Source organism: Streptopelia decaocto (genome assembly GCF_964273445.1).
Source record: "Streptopelia decaocto genome assembly, chromosome: 22".
Taxonomy (NCBI): Eukaryota; Metazoa; Chordata; class Aves; order Columbiformes; family Columbidae; genus Streptopelia; species Streptopelia decaocto.
In genome coordinates, this window is record NC_138677.1 from 6,848,096 (window position 1) to 6,871,423 (window position 23,328).

Below are 23,328 nucleotides of genomic sequence, written 5' to 3' on the forward strand. Positions count from 1 at the left end.
GTTAAACTAACAAATCAACAGTTGAATCTCAGTACTGAATACTCTGATCTAGGCTCTTCCCCAAGCTCATTAGCAACGGACATGTTCTGGGGAGCAAAGCAGAGATGGTTGGAACGTTGGGAGGATATAATTGGTGCCACGTCTGCATGAGCGGCTCCTGCACAGAGCCGAGGACTTGAGGGATTTTGTAAGCTCGTGAAGGACAGGAGGTTTCTGGCCTGTTTTGTTGAGGCCCTTGAGGCAAGAAGAGGTGGTCACTGACCAGCAAACAGGTGGTCCAGTGGCCATCTTAGATCAGAAAATGGGTCTGTTCTCGGCTTCTGGAAACCTCTGTAGCTGAAGCAGCTGATAGCGCAGGGGGGGCAGATGGTGGTGGCTGGAGAGACCAGGTCCTTGGAGGAGTCTGGTCTCCCACCGTGCCTGATTCCCATGGGGATCAGAGTTTCCTTAAAGGCAAAAACCACTGTAGAAGTGAGTTGTCTGTTCAACAGGGCAATGTGGGACTGGCTTTCTCCCTTAGTTTGATAGCAGAAGTCCTTAGTCTCTCTTCAGCACTATGTCTGACTACTTATTTGACATGCCAGCGCTAACTGTTTGCCCATGCTTCGTACCCTGCGTCTTTAATTCCAGAGGAGCCAAGCTCTCCAGAGCTGCGGCCCGGCCCTCAGGAGCGTGTGGGAGATGCAATAAAAAGAGGACACCAGCCCACCAAGCAGGTCGCTGGGGTTCTTCCGCAGCCTCTTCTGTCGCGTGAAATGAAGGCTTCAGCAGCGGCTCCCGCCAGAATTGAGGTCACCATCCCAATACCCCTGGATATGTACCAAGGCTCCCGAGTTGGTGAGGACAGCAATGAGTTGTGGGATCGTGGAGACAGGGAAGGCGTTGGTGTGCGTCCAGCGCTGGGAGCAGAGCGGGGTCCTGCTGCGCTCGCTGCGGGGCTGGAAGGGGCAGCTGGGCCATCTCCTTTGTGCACCAGAGCCCCGTTAAAAGAAGATGCCAGTCGACGGGAGAGAGATGAGGACCGTGATGTCGATGAAACTTCTGAACAGGATTTGCTTTCTCTGGTGGGTCAGCAAGTTTCACCAGGACCTGAAGTGGGTTTGTGTCCCGCAACAGCCAAGGAAACTCCTACAGAATATGAGTTTGGAGAAAAAAAGTCCAAAGATGCCCTCAGAGGCATTCCAAGAGAGGCACTTCTTATTGAAACTGAATCACATAAAGCAGGAGAGGACCAAGAGAAGAGTAGACAGCCATTGTGGGGGGAAGAAGACACAGATGTCACCCCATCAGAGCCTTCTGAAATAATCTCCCAAAAAGAACCTGAGCCTGGGGACAGAGAAGATTCTGACCCCCTGCTAGAATCGGCCAGACTCCCTGCGGAGTTAAAAGATGGTGTGGAAGTCAAAGATGCTCCTTTGGCAGACACTGTGCCAGGTACGGGAGAATGCTGGATGCCCAAGAAGAAACCTTGTGCCCGTGTTGCAGATAGAGCCGTCAGTCGCGTCCCCCTCCTCAAAGGTGTGTGCAGCGTTTGCCCCGAGCTCACGTTGCTGGCGGTTTGCTCACGACAAGGCTGCCTGAGCCAGTCCTCCAGCTTGCTGCCACCCCGAGTCCTGCTGCTTGGGAACTGGCCTGGACCTTTGCTGTGAACTGATCGACAAGGTGCCTCTGCTTCTCCCTCCCTCTCCTTCCCCCTCTAGTTTAATCCTGGGTGTCCCGGTGTACAAGCTTTGGTTTCGTGACCCTTGCATGGTGCTGGCGTGTCCCCCGTCATGCTTTGTTCACCTGTTTTGGTTTTGATTTCCTTGGGGGCGGGCACCTTAACTCACGCCTGGCACCTTCCCAGAGAAGACGGAGACCGGAGGGGCGTTGCTCTGGCATGCTGGAGCGGGGCTGGCCCGGCGTGCGCTGCAGCTTCTTCCAGCGAGACGTGGGCCGTCTGGTTTGCATGTGTCCGCTGTCCAGATCAATAACTCTTTGTATTGGCTTTGCTATGGAGAAGGGAGGAGGAAAAAGGTGAGACGACAGGTCTGACCATGGAAAAGGCCCCGTATTGTCCTGTGCTTCTCCCTTAAATACCCACTCCTGACTGCTGTTGGAGGCAAGGTCTGCAGCCGGCCGGGCTTCTGCCCACTACAGGGCACGTCCAGTGCTCTTAGGAAGCATCTGCTCCGGTCCCCGTTCGCAGGGCCTGTCCCGCTCAGCGTCTCTCTGGTTTGCAGCAGAGACAAGCGTGCTCTTTGCTGCGTGGGTCTGTGAAGAAGTTGTCGATGTAGCTTTTTCTATTGGAGTTAAAGCTCGTAACATCTTTCTTGTTCTCTGCCTGATAGGCCAGCAGGAAGCTTCGCACGTGCTGCAGGGCATTGGCAGGGCTTGCTGTTGCTCACATTGGAGCCTGAAAACGATGATGGGATGGGTTGCGCAGAGTCAACTGGTTTCTGATTCCATAGGAGCAATTTCTTTAATTACATAATAGTCTTTTCCTTCAAAGACACAGGTACTTCGTGGCTGTCCAGCTCCAGCCTTGCTCCGGTCTGCAGTTTGACTGAATGCATCAGTGCTGGATTACCAACATTGTTCGTGTCAGTGGGAAACGTCTGACCCCCCCAGAGCAAGTTTCCAAAACACTGGGGAGAGTGTCAGCGGCTTTTCCTCCCAGATTAGGGAGGAATTAGCTAAAGATGGGGAAAAGGGGCTTTGTTATTAGTGCCTTACAGTACAAGCATTAGTTCCTCCCTGTTTCTAATCTGCTAATTAGTAATACTGCAATCTGTTGTGCTCGTAGACTGATGGGACAAAACACTGAAATATTACCAGTCACTCTATGCTCTATACAAATCAAGCAGGACAGCAGCTCAGGCCCTCGCCCAGACCCGGCGGAGGCGCTGGGGAGAGACCCGAGGTGACCAGCGCCGGGGGTGCCGGAACCGTGCCAAGTTAACACACTGAACGGCAACTTCAGATGAGCTCATGGGCAACCCGGTGCCGCTAGAATTGGGGAATCCTTCCATTTGCATCTTTATATGATCGTTAGAACCAATGGGTGTTTCAGAGAGGGAGACTCATGTTCAGGGTTGAACTGTTTGGTCCTAAGCTGAACAGGTGCTGTTTGAACCGATTGCAAATCTGGGCAAAATGATCTCGCACAGATCTTGTTGCGTGTGTCTGATGCTGCAGTGATGACTAACGCTGCTGCCTGTGCACAGGATCATCTGTTAACACAGAGTGTGTTTGCAATGTGGAAGTATTTCTGCAAGAAATGAGTGACTTTGTAATATTTCTAAGAATAGTATTTAATTGAAAGGAGAGCAGAAACATGGAACGCCCACGCAGCATGCATGTTGCTGTAGCGCAGACCCTTCCATCTCTCTAGAGTTTAATGACCAGTCCCAAGAAGTGTAACTGTGTGTGTGTCCGTTTGTCAGGTCGCATTGACAGCAAAGACAAGGAAGGGACTGGAGCTGAGGAAAAGAAACCGAAGGTAAGCTGAAAAACCAAACCAGAGGCAACGTGTACGCAGCAGGTGTGTGCGTGTTCTGACCCTCTCCTGCTCTCCTGGGCTGCTGTTGTGCCTCTTAGGAAACCTTGCCATCACCTTCTGCTCTTCCCTCCGCCTTCCAAGAGTGTTCTGTTTTCCCTGCCCTCGCCCTGGTTTGGAGGGTGCAATCCACGGTGATCTGTGAGAGCGAGGAAGCGAACCACATCTGAAACAAACCCCCAGACGTGGGGCTGGGTGGGTGGTTAGGGAGTCATTTTCTCAGCCTGAGACCAGAAAGCAGCCAGCTGTCTGGTGAAAACCAACGGCCCGTTGTTGTTAAAGCAGATGTGCTGAGCTTAGGGGACCTGGGAACCATGATCTGCATCTCCCAGAAATGCTGTACCTACAGCATCTTTGCCAGTGGAGCACACCGAGAGTTTGGGAGTAAACAGAGCTTTTCTGGTGGTAAAACGCAGCACTGGTGTGGAGGGCGGTGGCAAGGGCAGGCTCTCGTGGGTGACACGTCCTCCAGGAAGGGGCTGGGGTGGTGCTGTGCTGTGTGGGACGTTAGAGCTGAGGTGTCCCGTCCCCACCGGTGCAGCCCTGGGACCCGCTTAGTGCTGCTGGGCAGCACCAGCCATCGCCTGGCCCACACCCAGCTCCGTATTGCACCTTCTAATCCTGCTCCACCTCAGTGATCCCCTTTTGTTTCCTTTCCATACTGATTTTTTTTGTTCCGATTTTATTTTGTTTCCATGTTTAAGAAATCCTCACCTTCCACTGCCAAACCCCCAGGCGACAGACCCTCCATCCCCCCCCAACGACACACCTCCTCTAGCACAACCCCTTCGAAAACACCCTCCAGCCCTGCTTCCACCTCTAAACGAGTCCCTTCTGTCACATCCCGGCCTGCCATTGCAAGAATGCAAGAAACAAAAGCCAAGGTAAGGAAATGGGATGTCAGCGAAGTGAAGGTGCCTTGGGAAATACCTTAAGTCTGACTTGGCTGTGCTGTCTCCATGTCCTGTTCAGTGGAGAGGATGGGATGTGCTGCTCCTTCACCTTCCAGTGGCCATGGTCAGACTGGGCTCCAGTTTCAGTGGGTCCATCTCACCAGCATGTAGTCCCCTTGCTCTGCGCTACAGCAAAAATACCTCGTTGCCACAGGGTGTTACCTGGTCTCCCTGAGGCATTTTCAGATCCCTTTTTGCTCTTTTGTGCTCTTCTTGGTTTTGCAGCTTTATGCTGTATTTTATGGGTGTGTTGGCTGTGAACAGCAGATGTATTTGAAATGTGTTGGAGTTAGAACTGCCAGGTGCTACACAGGGAATAGGAAATGAACACACATCCGTGGCTTATTCTGCAGTGTAAAAAGTAGCTGGGAGTTTCCCTTTGTGGTGTTTAGTTGTACAGATACCCCCATGGTGAGGGAAGGGTCGCAGCCAGCAGGGCGCGGTTTTAGGGTGACAGGCATTGCTGTGGCTCTGCTCTGGCTCCCCGCTGCCCTGGGACCAGTCAGCTTGTAAATCGACACCTGCATGTTTTTCATCAGCTTTTGCACACAGACCAGCATTAGGAAGCGATGGATTTGGGGAGGCTTTTCTGCAGGATCAGGAGACAGTGAATAGCATATTGGTGTTTAACACCATGACAGATGATGGACATGTTACAGCAGTGTATTACAGGTGTGGATAAAGGAGGCGCTTCTCTCTGTTTGGCGTCTGGCACTGTACTCCTGAAAGGAGCCTCTTGTCTGGTCAATGGCTTTGTGTATCTTCTGTACAAAATTTTCGCAGACCAGGGGAAACAAAGCGATGAAATCTAGAGAACAAAGGAGTTGAACATGCTTTTTAACCAGGCCCGAGTGTGTTGAGTAACGCAGCTGAGGGCAGGAGCTGACCCGGGAAAGCAGCACGGCCGCTCTGCCAGCCTGCGGGTGACTGCGCAGCGGTTGTGGCGGGTGCCGTGACGGGAAACGGGGCGAACGGGCACGCTGCAGACGGCTGCGTTTGGGGAGACCCGCAGGAGCTCCCTTGGGCTGCCAGCGTAGGAAGCAGGAGGGTCTCTTGTGGCTCCGATCCACGACAGGTGGTGGCCCATCCCCAGGTAGATCCACCCTCCATCGGCCTCTTCCCCCTTGCATCCCCAGGGCCCGGAGGCGAGAGGTGGCACGAAGACGGCCGCGCCGCGGTCCACAGCCGGGCAGGCACAGAAGAACTCGACCAGCGCCACACGTATCCCAGCAAAGACGCCCACGGCACCCAAGACGCCTCCCAGCTCCGGTAAGCAGTGCGGGAGCGATGGCGGGAGCGGCGCCGCCTTCCGCAGCGTCTCTGCCTCAGGGCGCTCCGGGGGGTCGTGAACAGACGAGCCCCCGTGCGCGCGGGGTCGCGCTCGGCACTGAGCGGGGCGGCCGGCGCGGCCGTGTCCGCGTGGGGGTTCAGAGCTGCTCAGCCTTGTCACGGGCTGCGGGGGCAGAGCCAGGGACAGCTCCTCTGAGTGAGCCTTTCTGGGTGTTGCTTTATCTGCTCCGTTCATGGTCTCGATGATCTTAAAGGTCTTTTCCAACCAAAATGATGCTATAGTTGCCAGTGCGTAGGAGAGAGCAGTTGTTTTATCCCTTCGGGTTTTCCTCTGGCTTGGAAGATTTAGGCCGCTCCGTTTGTTTGATCCATCTATTCCCTTTCTCTTGGCTATCTTACTCAAAGACCAGGGCAAGAGGATCAATTCTTCGATTGCAGGAAGGGAGATTAGCCCATTATTCTCAGAGAATAAAACCCCAGAAACCATTAGGCATTGTGAATTTCCATTAAAATGGTGCATTTCACTGAATATATATATATTTCATATTTAACCAGAGCTGCATAAAACCTTAAATCAATTAAATTTCCAGCTTTATTATGTTTAAGCATCTTTCTCATTCATTAAACAGGCAGAAAGGAGCAGAAAAAACCACCTCCTGCAGCAGCGAAGTCTGAGAAAGGTGATGTTTAAGAGACTTTTTTCCTCCTTTCATTTCGTTTCAGACTGGGGGTTGTTTAAACTGTTCAGTGATCAGCCTTATTTAGTTGCATGAAGTCATTTTTTAAAACTGCTTCCAAATTTCTGATGGGAAAGGGGTTTTGTTTGAGTCTCTTTTGTCTGTGATTTGTCATGCACGCCAATGTCACACTGGGGTGGGGAGTCTTACAGTGATTCAGACAACGAAGACCATCATCCTTCTGAGATGCTAGGAAATTGCCTTTAATCACAGATTTCACTTCAAACTGAAGTACCAGAAAGAGGCTCCGTGTCCCCTTGCCCATGGTCTGCAGGGGGGCAGCGGGTGGCCCGGGGACCAGGCTGTGTGGGAGGGGCTCGCGTGCCCCGATTGCCTGCCCTGACCCTGCCTTCCCCTGTGTGCAAACTCCAGGTGAGCAGCCCAAGTCTGGAGACAGAAGCGGTTACAGCAGCCCCGGCTCTCCCGGCACCCCGGGCAGCCGTTCCCGCACTCCCTCTCTGCCCACCCCACCAGCCAGGGAGCCCAAGAAGGTGGCAGTGGTTCGCACACCACCCAAATCCCCCGCGTCCGCCAAGAGCCGCATCCAGCCGTCCGCTGCGCCCATGCCTGATCTGAAAAACGTCAAGTCCAAAATTGGCTCAACTGAAAACCTGAAGCACCAGCCCGGAGGTGGCAAGGTAGGTGTGGACTCTGCTGTCCAGGGGCCTGTCCGCAGGGAGAGGGGTGCTTGACATGGGACGTGGGAGGGGAGAGCCCTCCTGGGGCAGCACAGCCCAGCTGGGGCCGGAGGGACAGCAGCGGGCAGCCGCGCTTCTGCTCCTCTGGGAGTTTTTTGGGTGGACTGGGTGGGGTGACTGTCCTGAAGTTGTTCGCCTGGCTTAGTGCAGGGCGGCTGTCTTGCGGAGAGCTGGTGATGTGGTTTTCATGGGGTGGCATGTCAGCGTATCGACTCGCTGCCAGGGCAATGACATTCCCTCGTAGTGTCCAGTTAGGAAGGGCAGATTGTGACCTGCAGCCCTAGGGAGTCGCAGAGTCAGGTTAGGGTTTCTGAATCCTGTATGGTGTGAACGGAGTGTTCCCTTCAACACTGCCTCTGTTGCTTCATGAGCAAGCAGACAGGGTGGTCTCCTCCCTGCGAGGGTCCCGGGCTCAGCATGTTTTCCAGAATGTTGTGATTTTTGGATCCAGCTCTGTTGGCGAGGTTTTGGATTGTGTTCTCCGATCAGGCACTGTCTTGCTACATGATGCAGTGTGGCGTGGCCAGAACTGGTGGTCCTGTTGTCCTTTCAGCCACTTGTGGGTTTCGCTCGCAGAGAGGCTGTTCCGTGAGCAGCACGTGAACTCCACGCTCCGGGGCTTAGGAACAAGGGTCTCTCGTTAAATTTCACAAGCCCCGCAGAGGAGGGTTTGGGTGAGGAAGCGGTGTGAGCTAGTTCAGCTGTGCAGCAGCAGCACGTGCTTACACGGCTCCAGCTGCGCTGCTGGCTGCTGAGCACCCTCTCTGCGCTGCTCCGTTGCACTGTGTGGACATGTCCCGAGGCTTTAAAAAATCCTCCTTGCTGCATGGGTGGAGACATGAAAGCACCTGGTTCCTCTGGCCGGTGAAGGCCCAGTGGCTCTTACACAGATGTTAGTTGACAGAACTGCACATTTGATGGCCGCGTGCTTGTGCTTCCCTCCCCGAGGGGAAACTCTCCCTGCGGACCTTCCTCTGCGGCTGCTAATGCAACAAAGCCGGGACAAACCTTCGCATGCAGTGCATGCCGTTGTGTGACTCTGTGGCTCTGAGTGTTCGACTTTGGCGTGGCAGGAGGATTGGAGATGGCTTCTCTTCACCATCTTTTCCATTTCCTGATGTGCGTTTTTTGCCCTGGCTGGTGATTTACTGGACAATGCACATTTGGTTTGTACTACAGGCCCAGGGCTCTGGAGCCCGGGCAGGGATGCTCTGGCCCGTGGTCACGAGCAGAGCAGCCTGTGTCCTCCCAGCTGCCCGTGTCCCAGGGCCTCACACCTCCTGCCCGCCTGGCACGAGGCGTAAGTTTTTCCTGCTGAACCCACAAAACACTGCTTTTCAGGGATTTGAGAAGGAACCCTTCCATTTACTGTTAAATTGTTTACTTGTTCTTTTTAACCTGCCATTTTTCAAGGGTTTTTTTTGGTCAGCTTCTCTGTCAGTTGTTTATTGTTGTCACTGAGAGTAAGAACAGCTGAACTTGGAACAATTCATTGGTCTTCGGAGGTGAGAACGGCTGGATGTTCTGTTGGGGGTTTTGCAGGGCACGAGGCTGCTCTTAGCAGAATGGTTGCAGCTGTAGCAGGCTGATCCCACAGGTCTGGTCGTAGGGTGTCCAGAAGATGGGTCTGGAGCCTGCTGTCTGTGCAGATTTGGGATTCCCAGCCTAGGGACGCAAAGGTACAGGGGCCACAGGCACCGACAGTCAGCCAGGACACATCTTTTCCATTGTCGCTGGATCACTGAATACTGTTCTGGCAAAGCCTGGTCTAACAGAACTGGGTCCTGATTTGCAGAATTAAGTTATCTTGGAAAATGACACTGCAGGCATGTGTCAGCCTTGGTGCTTCTCATGTTAAAGGACAAGGGCGTAGTGAGGGGCTCTCCCGCAGCAGCGGGCATGCTGTGGTGGAGGAGGAGGTTTACCTGCTCGGCCAGCGTGGTGCCCAGGGCCGCGTGCGCAGGGGGATGTGACGCTGCTTCCTTGCAGGATGCTGCGTCTCTTTCTCTCACGAGTGTTGTGCTTCAGACAGGCTCTGTGCTGAGGGAGCGCAGGCCTGTGTGCCGGCTGGTTTTACCTGCAGTTAGCTCTGGTTTGTACTTGCAGAGGTTGTAAAGCCAACCCAGTCCATGTAGGGGAGGGAGCAGGGACCATCTTCGTCTTTGTGTTGTCTGCAACAGCTGCTGCTGTGTGTGGGGTCACTCCAGCACATCTGCCCTTACAAAACCCAAACAGGGAAAACAAGGCCTAAAGGGAAACGACGTAATTGATTAGTACAAAAATCTATGTGTAGGGGGAGAGGGCAGAGAGGTCTTGGGACCGGAGGGTGGAGTTGGCACGGTCGGTGGTTCCTCTGCAGCACCAAGCCATTTCCAGCTGCTCTCCCGCCCAAGATGGCGTTGAGAATAAGCAATAGAGCATCTGCCTCTGGGGGTGGTCAGTGCTGCCTCTTTCATCTCGTCTCTACAGGAGTTAAGACAGGAGTTAAGAAAGCGGCAGGCATGGAACTGCGTCCCTGTCAGCAGCTGCAGAGGGAGTTTGAGCCCTGCACGGCGCAGAGCTCAGGCGGCCTCTCCAGGTGGAGCCGGACGCGCGGCTGCTGCTCCCCAGCCCGCTGCCCGTTCGCCCGGTTCACTGCAGCTGCGGGAGCGCGGGGCTGCGTGTCTGAGGGAGGGAACACGCTGCAGCCGCTGCCCCGTTCGCCCGGTTCACTGCAGCTGCGGGAGCGCGGGGCTGCGTGTCTGAGGGAGGGAACACGCTGCAGCCGCTGCCCCGTTCGCCCGGTTGCTGCAGGAGTGCGGGGCTGCGTGTCTGAGGGAGGGGACACGCTGCCCCGTTCGCCCGGTTGCTGCGGCTGCAGGAGTGCGGGGCTGCGTGTCTGAGGGAGGGGACACGCTGCAGCCGCTGCCCCGTTCGCCCGGTTGCTGCGGCTGCAGGAGTGCGGGGCTGCGTGTCTGAGGGAGGGGACACGCTGCCCCGTTCGCCCGGTTGCTGCGGCTGCAGGAGTGCGGGGCTGCGTGTCTGAGGGAGGGGACACGCTGCCCCGTTCGCCCGGTTGCTGCGGCTGCAGGAGTGCGGGGCTGCGTGTCTGAGGGAGGGGACACGCTGCCCCGTTCGCCCGGTTGCTGCGGCTGCAGGAGCGCGGGGCTGCGTGTCTGAGGGAGGGGACACGCTGCCCCGTTCGCCCGGTTGCTGCAGGAGTGCGGGGCTGCGTGTCTGAGGGAGGGGACATGCTGCCCCGTTCGCCCGGTTGCTGCAGGAGCACGGGGCTGCGTGTCTGAGGGAGGGGACATGCTGCCCCGTTCGCCCGGTTGCTGCAGGAGCACGGGGCTGCGTGTCTGAGGGAGGGGACACGCTGCCCCGTTCGCCCGGTTGCTGCAGGAGCACGGGGCTGCGTGTCTGAGGGAGGGGACACGCTGCCCCGTTCGCCCGGTTGCTGCAGGAGTGCGGGGCTGCGTGTCTGAGGGAGGGGACACGCTGCCGGCGCGGGAGAGGGGGCTGAGCAGGCCATTTTCTCTCAGCTCCATCTTCCTTCTTCCACTGGCTCTGCAGGAGATGAGTCTCAGACCTCTGGTGCCTTCCAGAGTGTTTGCTTCCCGGCACGTTCACGGGCTGAGCTGGCTTTTTGGTAGTGTTTCTGGCCTGGAAACCAGGGCTGCCTTGCATATCCAGTCTAGCTGTAACCTGCCCACCTCCATCTTCAGGTTTTAGCCCATGGGTAGACAAATCTATGCAGCAAGCCAGAGGTTCTTCTTTGCTCTTGTCACTGGAAGACAGGTTCCTGGTTTTAGCGATATTACGCGTGGTCAAGCTGCAGATGGTCATGTTGTTTCTCACGCTCTTTTCTGGCTACTAAAGGTGCAGATTATTAATAAGAAGCTGGACTTTAGCAGCGTTCAATCCAAGTGTGGCTCAAAGGATAATATCAAACACATCCCGGGAGGAGGCAGTGTGAGTACCTTCACACTTTCAATGCACTATAACAGTTCTTATTATAAGTGGCATGTTGTATACACTAAACCGCCAATGCTATCTGCAGTGACCCTGCCATCAGATAGCTATTGGTGACGTGCAATGACTCTTTTCTGGCTACCAAAGGTGCAGATTGTTAATAAGAAGTTGGACTTTAGCAGCGTTCAATCCAGGTGTGGCTCAAAGGATAATATCAAACACATCCCGGGAGGAGGCAGTGTGAGTACCTTCACACTTTGAATGCACTGTAATAATCCCTATTATTAGTGGCATGTTGTATACACTAAACTGCCAATGCTATCTGCAGCGACCCTGCTGTCAGATAGTGATTGGCGATGTGCTGTCATTTAACCCATTAACCCAAAAGACATGGTTAGATGAACCCTCACAAGTCCTGTACATGCCTGACATGGACAGAGCTAACTGACCTGTGTCGAAACCGTACCTGTAACAAAACATCCCATTAACCCAAATGTTTTGCACTACCTGGAAGGCTTAATGCCTCATTGTCTGCAGGATGGGTGGTCTCCAGCAGACAGTGACATAGTTGCTGATGCAGTAGAGGGATAGATTTATAAGCAGAGTCCTCCTTGCTTGATGTAGTGTTGAATTGCACATGACTTTGCACAATGTGAAAGCGCAAGTTCCTGCCCATTCCCGTCAGGCAAGTATGATCCGTGAAAATATTAAGCTTCTCCTTGATAATGAAAGTGTCCAGTGTATGTTAGGCAGCCCGTGGAGGCTGAGCCTGAAGTAATAATGAGTTAATTGATTTGAACGCTGGCATTTCCAGCCTTTCCCAGATAAATAGCCAGACTCGGCTTTCAGTTACTGTGCCAGAAACCTGGAGAAACTCCACAGAGGTTGGCGGGTTTACACCAGTCTCTCTGGAGACAGCGTGTGGGTCCAGGAAGGATGACAGACCAGGGAAGGAGCATCACTGAGACCCCAAACAGTGTGACCCAGGGTCTGTGGCCATCTGAGGAAGTTCTCTGGTGCCTCTCAGATGTTCCAAATGGATTTTCTTTCTGCTGTTTTTGATCTCTGTGGATGCCCTCCCTGAGAGACTGAGCACCGGGTTTGCAACCTCTGTCTTAAATTAATGTCATTCTGCATTCAGTGGGCTAGAGGAGATGCTTTGTGGAGGTCAGACCTCTCTGAAGCAGGTTTCATGCTTCTGCTCTTTCTTAGCCCAGGGTCCTGCACTTACTGGACTGTCTGGGGCTCGGTGGGCCACTAGTTTATGGCAGGAGTTAGTGTTCATCACGAAGCATCGGTGCTGTGGCTGGTAATGAGCTTCAGCACAGCGTGGTGAGCTCATCCTGTCTGCGCTCAGAGCGCCGTGGGCCGGCCCGCGCGGCCGCAGCGGCGCCCGGGTTCCGGCGGGGCCGCCGTCCCCCGCGGGCTCAGCCGGCGCGGGGAGGCGCGTGCTCGCTGTCGGCCGCGCGGGCCGGGCGCGCCGAGCGCGGGGCGGGCGCGGCCGTGCAGGCGGCGCTGCGCCCCGGGGCAGCAGGAGCGCGCTGGGGTCCGATGGCCATCGTGTCCTCATCCTCTACGGCGCTGTCAGCAGTGACTGCTTGCCGGGCCATTGCTGCTTCAAGCGGAGTGGACTGTTGTTGCAGGAACCTGGGGTTGTGGGGTTTTTTGGGTTTTTTTGGTTGTGTTTTTGTTTTTTTTTTAAGCCCGTGGATGCTCTGACAACGTGATGCATTAGGCAGAAGTTGACCTAAGTATTGTTGATGCTGAGAGGTGGGATCCCCAGGTCTCTGGCACTGGTTTCCCAGGCAAGCAACTCCAGCCCCTTTTTCCTTGTTGGTAAAATGGGGAGGACCCTTCTCTGCCCGCCAGCGGGATGGTAAGGGTTAATGCAGTCCCGTCTGTAAAAAAAAGGGAACTGGGATGAGAGCAGAAAATGTTTCAGTTGCTGATTGCTTGCTCTGTAAATGGAAGGTCTTTCAGGCCCAGGTCCCAGTGGTGCCCGAATTGCTCACAGGCCCTTGGGAGTTGCAGCTGGGATTAGAAAGGTGTCAGCTGTCCTTTCCTGCCTTCCAGCTGAATGTAGCTTTCCTCCGGCCCGGTGTGTTTAGTATGTGATCTTCCCCTTCGTGTCTGTGTCTGCAGCGTGCTCCCAGACCCTGGGGTTGCTTTCTCCCTTATCTCTGTCTCCACTCACTGTCAGATGTGCCTTTTGGTATGCATGGACATTGGAGACCAGGCAGGCCTGTGCACAGGGGGCTCTGGCTGCAGGATGGAGGGAGGAGTGTCCAGCACCCAGCTCTGAGGGTGGTGGGGCCAGTGGACATGGGGCCAACATGGGAACTGAAGGATGCGCCTTCACCCCGGGCTTCCGAGTCAGTGCAGGGCACTCGGTTGATGGAGAGCAGTGGCCACAGTGAATCCTTTGTGCTTTTGGCCACGTTGGTCCAGAGGCTGCCTGGCTGCTTGGGGGAGTCAGCTCCTCTGCACGGGCCCCTTTGGTGCTGGCACATCCTTCCTGAGACCTGGGAGAGCCACACAGCTGCCGTGGTGCTCGGTGAGAACATGGAGCAGCACACGCTCCGCTGAGCTCCAGAGATGAGGGCCAGACGCTTCCCAGGGAGTAGGAACCAGCCTTGAGGTGGAGATGATCTGATTTCTCCCATACGGCGCCGCTAACTACAGCAACAGCTGGTTCACACGCAGGTGTGAGTCCAAAACCAGAGTCCAAGGTAACTTCAGGGGGTATGGGGATGTTTTCTTGCCCCCTTGTCTCCTGATGTAGCTCGTGTGTGTGTGCTGTGGTTTGCCGTCCCAGACCTCTCCAGCTGTTGGTGTTTTCCAGTGTGGTGTTTAACCGCTAACGTACCCACTAAACGGCTCCACGTTCACTGTTGTGTGTGCGTCTCGTGTCCCTGGCTGTCGGAGCGCGGGCGCGCAGCCCGTGCCGCGGCGCTCCGGGTGCGCTGCTCTGAGTGGAATTGCTAGAGCCCGTGCTCAGAGACGTAATGGGTGAAACTGAGCACAGAGCATAATATCACAGAATACTGTTGTAGTTCAATATATTATTATTGCTATTTTAATTTATATTATGTGAACTCCTGCCAGATATTTAGACTTTGCTTTGCTTTTTTTTTTTTTAACCCTTATTTCTTTACAGCATTTTTCAGAAATGCATCTTTTGGTCACCCTTTTAAAAGTTCTGTGCACATTGATCATTTCTGTTTTTTCAGTTTTTGTGGACATAAGCTTTATGTTTTACACCAGAAAAGGTATTTATTTTTTATGTTTTCTCTCTGGTATGTCTCTTCCTTTTGGATGATGTGTATGCAAATCTTAATTAATTACCACTCCACTTTCTTTCTCACTTAAGCACTTTAAAATTGCCTCTACTTCCCCCCTCTGTGGAGAGGTGATCTTGTGCATGCTGACAAGAGAGGCTACTACTGCACACAGGCATTAATGATCTGCCATTTCTGATTACAGTTTCTGTTGTATTATTCATCTTACTGGGGTTTAAGCTGTCCTTTCCCTTGAATCCAGATCAGGTGCCAGTGTGTGTTGTGCCTCTCCCTCCCCAGGTTGCCTGTGGTGGCAATAAGCTCATTGCCTTTTCCTTTCTCATACGGACAGGTTCAAATCGTTTACAAGCCAGTTGACCTGAGCCACGTGACATCCAAATGTGGTTCCCTGGGCAACATCCATCACAAACCAGGTACCCTTTGACTCCACAGCGTCCTCGGGGCCTCGCGGGCTGCGTCGTGGCGTGGAGCTGGGCATGGGGAGGGGGCAGGACGTGGGGCAGTGACTGTAGCATCAGAGTGAGCTTGGGGTGCCGGATGCTGTCACCAGTCCTGTCACTGTCTGCCTCACCACTCAGGAGTAGGGGAGGGATCTGGTCCGGTCCTTGGACACCCTTGTCTGTGCAAACACCTCGCTGTACATGGGAAGTATTTACGGATAAATAGGGGGAACTGCTGGCCTTTAGCGGAGTGAGGTTAGCTCCCTGCACTTGGCTCTGTGAAACACTGGGGTGTCTGTCAGCTCTGCACAGCCCCTTCACCCTTGTTCCCACTTGCCCCAGCTCCTGGGTTTCCCGGATCTCCGTGGGGTTCCTTGTGCTGCCATTTTCCTGGTCCTCGCGCTCTGCTCAGCCCCAGACGCGCTTTGGCTGAGCCGCCTTGGAGCAGCAGCCCCCACCTGAACGCTTTCTCTCCAGCCTGCCCTGGCTGGCACAGGAGCTGACCCTGTTCGTGCTCTTCTCTTGCAGGCGGTGGCCAGGTGGAGGTGAAATCTGAGAAACTGGACTTCAAAGATAAGGTGCAATCAAAAATCGGGTCCTTAGATAACATCAGCCACGTCCCTGGTGGAGGAAATAAGAAGGTAAAGGGGCACTGGGTCAAGAGCAGACGTGCTGTTCTGCTGTGTCTGTCTGCCCTGCGAGCAGGCGCACAAGCAAAGAGCGGTTCAAGTCTAGACTCGGAGAATGTCCCGCGCCCTTAGCTCATCTTCAGCCCACGTGGCCTCTGTGCTTACCAGGCAGCACTTCTTCCCCAGTGCTTGACGGGATTTGCTGCCCCTGTTGTAGCGTGGGGTGGTCTGTGCGCGCTCGTCCTCCAGAGCACGAGCAGCGGCCGGCCCGGCGCCGGGCCGGTCAGCGCTGGCTGCGGGCGGGCAGAGCCCGGGCTCCTGCGCTGCGTTTGCCAACCCGCAGGACGTTTGCTGGGGCGCAGAGCTGCGGGGATGGCAGCCTGTCCTCCTGTGGCGCCTGAGTGGGTGTGAATGTGACTGGGTGATACCCTCTCCTGCGGTTTCCTGCTCTTTCCGCTGTTCTCTGAAGTTTGTGCAGAAGCATGTTTGTGTCTCAGACCTTTCACGTGAAGGGGTGCCACCGTCAGCGACAGCTTTTGCACTCTGTGTTGCCAGCTGCTGCCAGTAGAATGGCACAAAGCTGGCAGCTTGGCGCGCTGCTTAGGTATTGGTTCTCCGGTGCAAGCAGAGCATTGAAGGCTTAGCTTTATTTAGAAAAGGGAACTTTGCAGCAAGCCATCACTTCGGAACACAGGTGATCTCTCTAAGCCTTAGTCTGTCAGCTGAGATTGACTCAGAACTTTGTGTAGGGAGTGCTCCGTGTTTGGGGGGATTTAAATTGAAAAACAAAAGCCAGTAGGTCAGGTGAAATGCTTAACTTAGGGTGAGCCAGTCCTGCCAGGGGCTTTCATGGTGACTTCACATGAAGTTTATCTAAGTGAAACACGTCTACAGCCGCCTCAAGGACAGCCCTGTCCCTTGCAGGCAGCGAAACTGGGTGAGCAAGAGGCGAGACTGCAGCCAGGTGACCACATGGTTGAATTTTTTCAGGGCAAAGTGGTTTTTATCTTGCTTGTTTTTCAAACACTGTTTTCTGCAATGGGAGGAGAAAGTTGTGGTTTGGCTCCTGTACTTTGTCACTTTGTTCTTGGCCACGTTTTCTCTGTGCACGTCTCAGCCCTCCATCTCCCGCAGCGCACCGGCCTGACCGACGGGCCGTTTGGCTTCCTTGCCCTTCTCTCGCCGCGCTGTGCGCCGCGCTGCCCTGTGCTTCACGGAGCATCGGCTTTCCCAGGGGAGCCAGGCTGCTCCGCGCTTTGCCGAAGTACCTGTGCCAGCAGCATCTGCTCTCTTCTGCTGCACATGGAAAGCTTTCCTCCACCCCATCTCCAAAGGCCGCTGCTCTTCCTCCTACGAGTCAGTGAATGGCCCTGTTTGTCAGATCTTTTTCTCCCCAGCTTCCTATTTCTTTTATTTTTTGTCGTCTTCCTTCTGGCTGACATTTATTGGATCTTGTTTTTTTTGTTGCTGATGCATTTTTTTGAACCCACCACCCTGGGTGGGTTTCTTCACCTGTAGAGAGAGAAGGGCAAGGAAGACAAGACCCATCCCCAGGCTGCTCGAAGCCCGAGCCCAGACCCCGCTGGGCTCCCGTGCCCCGGAGAGCCGGCTCCCAGCCTGGCACGTGGCTGGGGGGGCGCCAGTAAGTAGCAAACCTGGGCCGTGGGTTTAAGGGGAGCCTTATGTGCTGTGTGGGGATCCCATCCTTCCGCAAATCTCTGCCGGTGAGTGGGAGCAGCGCAGGTTGTGCCGGCTGAGTCCTGGGCCTGGACCCAGCACCACACCGGGTCTGTGTGCATGGGGAGCCTGTGACAGCATCCCGAGATGCTCCCGTCCTGCCGTTCCCTCTGGTTGTGACCATTCCCTGTGTGGGCTACTGGAAGGGACATGCTCAAGGACCGGGGGGCACTGGGGACATCAGGCCAGCGAACGACGCTTTCCTCCCAGCTGCTCAACAGCAGTGACCAAGCAGCTGGTTTGTGGGTAAAACGGCCTGTCCGATGGTGTCCCACATCCTCCGGCTCACTGCCCTCCACTCTCGTTGCAGATTGAGACTCATAAGCTGACTTTCCGCGAGAATGCCAAAGCCAAGACCGACCATGGCGCTGAAATTGTCTACAAGTCCCCCACCATCTCTGGAGACGCCTCCCCGCGCCGCCTTAGCAACGTCTCCTCCACTGGCAGCATCAATATGGTGGACTCCCCCCAGCTCGCCACGCTAGCTGACGAAGTGTCCGCTTCGCTGGCCAAGCAGGGCTTGTGATTGGGGCGCCGTGGTGGGCAAAGATGAGAGAAGACAAGGAGAAAAAAAAAGAAACAAAAATAATAATCTGGCCGCCTTCCTCTGTTCCTTTTACAGCTGCTTCCCCATCCCCTAACTGGTTAATGATTTAACCTGCTTTTACTGTTCATTCAGCTCTAGCTCCGGGACTTCAAAAATCAGTGACACTATGAGGTACAAAACCTCCTCTCCCCTTGCTCCTTGGAGCGCACAGCCTGTCCCCTTCCCCGCTCGCTCCCTCGTCCCCTGTGGTGTCCCTCGCTGTCCCAGCCCTGCCCAGGGCCGCTGTGCCCGGGAGGGGAGGGGGCAGCCCCAGCAGGATGCTGACCGCGCGTCCCACAGCACGGGGCCGCGGGACGGGGCGTGACCTTCCCTTCCCGCGCTTGTTGCCCCAACAGCGCCAGGGCAGCACGGGCAGCGGGTGCTGCAGCCAGGGACTGCAGGGAGGTGCCCTCCTTTTTTGCATTAAATGCCTGCTGATTGGAAGAAACCTTTTGTTTTCACCTCTGCAAGCCGAGATGTGTATGAAGATAACTGCCAGGTATCCCCTAAACCCTCTCCCAGCTCCGGCAGCTGGGGTGCTGGCGTGTCCTGGGCGGCCGTTCCCTTCTCCATGGCTGTGCTGGAACTGCTGAGTGGATGAGTAGAGGCTTTTCCCCATTCCTTTGGCAGCCCCTCGTGTCGTAGAGTAGATGTGTCTGTATATGCTTGGACCGTGCAGGGTGAGTTTCCATAAATGAGCATGTGTTTAAAAAAAAAAATTAAATGCTGTAAGTAGTTTTGAGCTGCCCCGTGGCAGCTCCACCGGCGCCCGGGACGGGGGCCGGAGCGGCAGCTTTGCTGAGCTCCAGGTCAGGCCCAGATTCAGCACCACGTCTGCTGGGCACACAGTGGGTGCAGAGCTGCTGCCCTGCACTGTGGCGAGGGCCGTGAGCTGGGGGGCTGTGTCGGGGCTCCCTGGGGCTGGGCACCTGAGAGGCGCTTGCAGCTCCAGGGCTGGGATGGCCACTGGATTTGGGTGCAGCCTGTAACATTTTTGGGGTTGTTCTTGTTCTTTTCCTGCAAGGTCAGCTAAGAGATGATGACGTGGCAGCTCCATGGCTCCACTGTTCTCGTGCCGTTGGCAGCGTTAGGAGACAACTGGGAGGGTGTGAGGGGAAGGTGCAAGGGAGGTTTTAGTTGGTGCATGGTGGCCGCTCCCCCAGGGTCCCGGCCTGACCTCGGACGCCAGAGGCTGCTCCCTGGCACCAACCCCCCAACCCCGAGTGCTTGCCCAGTTTGGGTTTGCAGCATGTTCCCTGTCACAGTGTCTCTTCCATGCAGCACGAAGCCCCCAGGCTACCCCAGCACCACACAGGTGAAAAGAGCTGGGTTTTTGGCTGCTTTGCACCTGCTGTGGCAATCTGGGAACGGTGAGGGCGTGGCCCGGGGCTGTGCTGCACCTGTGGCCATCCCCACCTGCCCCTTGTGCAGCCAGAGAGGCTGAGGGGCCATCAGTGCAGCGCAGTGTGCATCCTCCTTCCCTGTCCCCCGCCCCGAGGCGGATCAGCAGAGTGGTGGGGTAGAGCTGGCAGCAACGGCGAGGAGGGGGGGGCCCAGCAGCAGGGAAAGCCCCGCAGTCTCTGCAGTCCCAGCCGTTGGCCAGAATCCTGATCTGACTGGGCCGGGCATGGGTCCTCCCTGGGATGGCCACTGGGTGCCACGGCAGTTTCAGGAGCTGTTACGTGTGGCAGAGCAGCGGTTCCTCCCTGGACAGGACCCACTCCCACCCTTGGCAGCCTGCTACACTGCAGCAGCCGTGGCACGTCCCACTCCACCAGGTTTCTGTGCACAGTGCTGGGCAGCCTGTCCTGTGCCAGAGGAGCATGTCATGGCTGGGGGGTGGCAGTTTGCGGGGAGGGTGTCCAACCTTCATCTCTATAGCCCCAGGAGCTGCTTTACTGCTGGGGAGGGGGCTGATCCAGCACCAACTCGTTGAGCAAAAGCCCACGTCCAGCTTGTCATTTGCTCCGTTTCAGTTGACTTTATGATTGTAAGACTCTGTACTCCAGTCCGTGACTATCTTTGTATTGGTGTAGGTGCCACTGCAGTATTTTTGACCTCTGTAAAAATGAGTAGGAGAACCACTGAATGCCAGTCACCTGTTTTAAGCCTTTTCGGCTGCAGGATGGCCCGAGCTGAGCTCGCCCATCCCAGCCTGGCCCTGGTGCCACCTGCCCTGGCCCCTCGGTGCGGCTCCTGAGGGACACGATGCCTGAGCTGGGGGGTGTTCCAGTGAGCAGCCCCTTCCCACTGCAAGTGTCCCCAGCCCCATCTGCTGCCATTCGGGCACCTGTCCTCTCCCATGGGGGCTGCCAGGGAGGGGGGGCCAGGACAGCCCTTTCCGTCCAGCACTGCTCCTGCTGACCCCTTCCAGCAGCCTGAGCCACATCCCCAGCCCCAACTCTGTGTTCAGACCCAGGCCTGAGGTTACCATGAGCAGCTCAACAGACTGACCCATGGCTTTTCCTTTACTCCACACACATCTTGGTCTGAAAAGGGTTAAAACCAGCACTGATTTAAAAAAAAAACACACGTTTCTGCACTAAAAAAAAAAAAAAACAAACACGCTTCTGAAGTGACGTCCCGGGTCGGACTCTGCGTGGTGCTGGCAGCCCCATCCCGCCGTGTGCCGGGGCAGAGAGGGAAGGTTTGATCTCAGTGTACCATTCTAGCTTAGCTTCTGTCTGTGAATGTCCATAGTGTATCGTGCGTTTTAACAACTGGTTTACACTGTTACCGTAAAAGTGGATTTGGAAATAAAGTCATTACTACGATAACCGGTGTCTCTTGTATGGGGTGAGGGGAACGGGGAGTGGTGGGAGCTGGGACAGGAAGGGTTTCTCCAGTACCTGCTGGGTTTTGGCCACACAGGGGGCCCGTCCTGTCCCCTCGCAGCCACGCCAGCGCCCCAGAGCTGCAGGACCAGCCGGGCAAACGGCAGCTGGGGGGGGCAGAGAGAGGGAGGCGCCACCACCGCAGCTCAGGCTGCAGCTTCACCTGCTCCTTTGAATCACATCGATGCTCTGAGACACGGGGCGGAAGTGGCCGAGCCTCCCCCTTCACAAACACCTCGCAGAGCATATTCTGTTTTAATTTTTTTTTAATTTTTTTTTTTTTTTTTTTTTTTTTTTATAAGCACATTTGTGCTTTGCCAACAGAATCAAGACATTAACAAAGATCAGCTTCTCGGAAGAAAAGCATTTCTATATAACAAGGACATTACACAGCTCAAAGCAGGAAAAGAAAATATTTACAAAATACAAGGTGGGGTTTTTTTTGTGTGTGTGTTTTTTTTTTTTTTTTTTTATAATGCTAAAAGGGTTATTCAGAATTTTCAACCTTATAAATAGAAAAGCACTTATGCAGACGGATATGGTCGCATTGTTGGTTTTCTTCAAAGAAACGATGACAAATCCTTTAAACTAGAACAGAACCAAAAACACTAGATAATGTTGAAAATTGTGAAAACCCCAACCATTAAGCAGTTTAGCTACTATTTCTTTACGATTACAAAATGGAAAAAAAAAAAAAGTCCTTTTTATTTTTTTCCTTTTTTGGTGATGTGATTATACATAAGACAGGCACGATGCTAGCGACAGGGACCAAGAGCCACATCGTGGGATCAGAAAGCGTTACGGATGGGACGGGTGTGCGGGAGTCCAGGAGTCTCTGCGGTGCGGAGGGGGGGGGGCGGGGATGGAACAGCAAACTCCATTTCAAAATAAAATACCTGTCAGTAGGCGGCACATCAGATCCATGACTGGGAAATTAAACAGACTTGACCCCTGTTTTAGGACCACGTGTGGAAGTGGAGCGAAGCAGTGGTGACAGATCCCGATCCTCCCCAGCACCTCAGCCCCCGCCCCCCCCCCCCCCCCCTTCCTTCTCTCGTTTCCCCTTTTCTGACACCAAACCCACCGGCTGGGACCAACCCAGTGCCCCAGCTGTGCGACCCGGACCAGCCCCGTTCCCATGGTCGTGCCCTCGCCCAAACCTCCCAGCCGTACAGGGACTTCAGGGCAGAGCTCAAGCGTTGGCCACAGACCTGTGTGTGCTGCCTTTGGCCAAGAGCCACGTCCCCGAAGGGCCTCGTGACTTCTGCTTCTGTGTGAAGCGCCGACCGCACCGGGCTGGGGACTCTCCCCTCCCTGCCTTCCACCCAGGAGGAACATACACGCTGTGAGCAAGGCTGCTCCCGAAATCTCGCTCCTCCCATGTGGGGCTGAGCGGCTAAAAGGGTCCTTCCCGTGACAGCCAGACCTCAGCACAGCGAACGGCTGCTCCCAAACCAGGAGTGACGGCAGCAGGAGGTGGCAGGTGGCCCTGGGGCAGAGTCACCCCTCCGACACCTGGAACTACAAGCCAGGGGAGGAAAAATGCTGGAGGGTGGAAGGGCGGGGTGAGGACAGAGACAGCGAGTGAGGGCTGCAATCCCAAGACATCACTTTTCATCACTAATTTCACTCCACTAAAACCTTCCAGGGAGGGGTGGTGGGGGTAGTGGGTTAAGAGAAAGACGACACCCTTTTCCTTGAGAAAAACTATCCCCGAAGTCTGCTAGCCAGCTAAATCCTGTGCTCTAGATTTATACATCTAAGAGGGTAGGGGAGGAAAGAGGGAGGGGGTGTCTGGTGGGCTGCTCCCCTCCCGAGCCTTCACGCCACTGGGAGGAATCTGGGGCTCTCGTGTGTGACAAGGAAACATGGAGAAAAGGAAAAAAAAAAAAAAAAAAGAAAACAAACAAAAGAAAACAAAAAACAGTTTCTAAACTCCTTAAATTCACTAAAAACTGTGAAAATTCCCGGCAGGATGTTTGAATATCAAACGCAGATTTTTGGAAGCTTTAATGCCAAGAGTTAGTTCTGTGTGTTGGTTTTGCTCATGTCTTCCCATGTGTCTCTATCTGTGCGCTGGCCGCTGAACTGCTGCGGAGGAAGAGGAGGGTGTCGCCAGGGCGGTTCGGCTCTTGAGGCTGGCCAGGCTGGGCAGGGCAGAAGTGCTGTCAGTCTCCCGGGAGGATTTACTGCCTGACGTGCGCCGGGTGCAGCGCGACAACCGGTCCTGGGGGTCAGATTGGTCCTCGCACTCTGTCCTGGGATCGTATGAGAGCGGGAAGGTGCGTCGCTCCCAAGGCTGCACAGCCTAAAGAGAAGAGACACAAGGCTATGGAAAATGCTCTGGAAAAGCTCTCCTTGCTCCCCCTCTGTACGCGACTGCAGCAGTGGTCGGAGCAGGCGGTTCCACAGTACCACGCCAGCCACAGACTTAGCCGAGCCTTGTTAACATGCGAGGAAAGCTTTAGCACCAATGGTGAGGACACGGCAGCCTTCAAACTGAACCAATGGCTGGAAAAGCATCCTGGCGCCCGTGCCGAAATACCACACTCTACATTCCATGTGGCCAAGTGTTTGGAAGGAATTTCCCACGAGCAGGTTTCCAAGCTGTCTCCCCACAGTGAGGATAAAAGTTT

The 23,328-nt window shown here is 55.0% G+C and overlaps 2 protein-coding genes across 30 annotated transcripts in view; one reads left to right on the plus strand and one right to left on the minus strand.

Moving 5' to 3' along the window:
• MAPT (microtubule associated protein tau) overlaps nt 1-20,633 on the plus strand; it is a 43,649-nt gene extending 23,016 nt beyond the window's left edge. For 13 of the 26 annotated variants that reach the window (XM_082070618.1, XM_082070624.1, XM_082070633.1 and 10 more), the window contains 11 exons: nt 631-1,518; nt 3,426-3,481; nt 4,243-4,422; nt 5,628-5,760; nt 6,411-6,461; nt 6,891-7,156; nt 11,075-11,167; nt 11,315-11,407; nt 14,798-14,879; nt 15,435-15,547; nt 17,583-20,633. In XM_082070618.1, the coding sequence (XP_081926744.1) occupies nt 631-1,518; nt 3,426-3,481; nt 4,243-4,422; nt 5,628-5,760; nt 6,411-6,461; nt 6,891-7,156; nt 11,075-11,167; nt 11,315-11,407; nt 14,798-14,879; nt 15,435-15,547; nt 17,583-17,798 (2,171 nt within the window). In that variant the 3' untranslated portion in view covers nt 17,799-20,633. Of the gene's footprint in view, nt 1-630; nt 1,519-3,425; nt 3,482-4,242; nt 4,423-5,627; nt 5,761-6,410; nt 6,462-6,890; nt 7,157-11,074; nt 11,168-11,314; nt 11,408-14,797; nt 14,880-15,434; nt 15,548-17,053; nt 17,178-17,582 lie in introns of all 26 variants that reach the window. The other 13 variants (XM_082070627.1, XM_082070626.1, XM_082070622.1 and 10 more) reach the window with 11 other exon arrangements.
• A 13-nt stretch (nt 20,634-20,646) lies between these two features.
• Nucleotides 20,647-23,328, minus strand: part of KANSL1 (KAT8 regulatory NSL complex subunit 1) — a 71,688-nt gene continuing 69,006 nt past the window's right edge. For all 4 annotated transcript variants that reach the window (XM_082070609.1, XM_082070611.1, XM_082070608.1 and 1 more), the window contains one exon: nt 20,647-23,000. In XM_082070609.1, the coding sequence (XP_081926735.1) occupies nt 22,758-23,000 (243 nt within the window). In that variant the 3' untranslated portion in view covers nt 20,647-22,757. The remainder of the gene's footprint in view (nt 23,001-23,328) is intronic.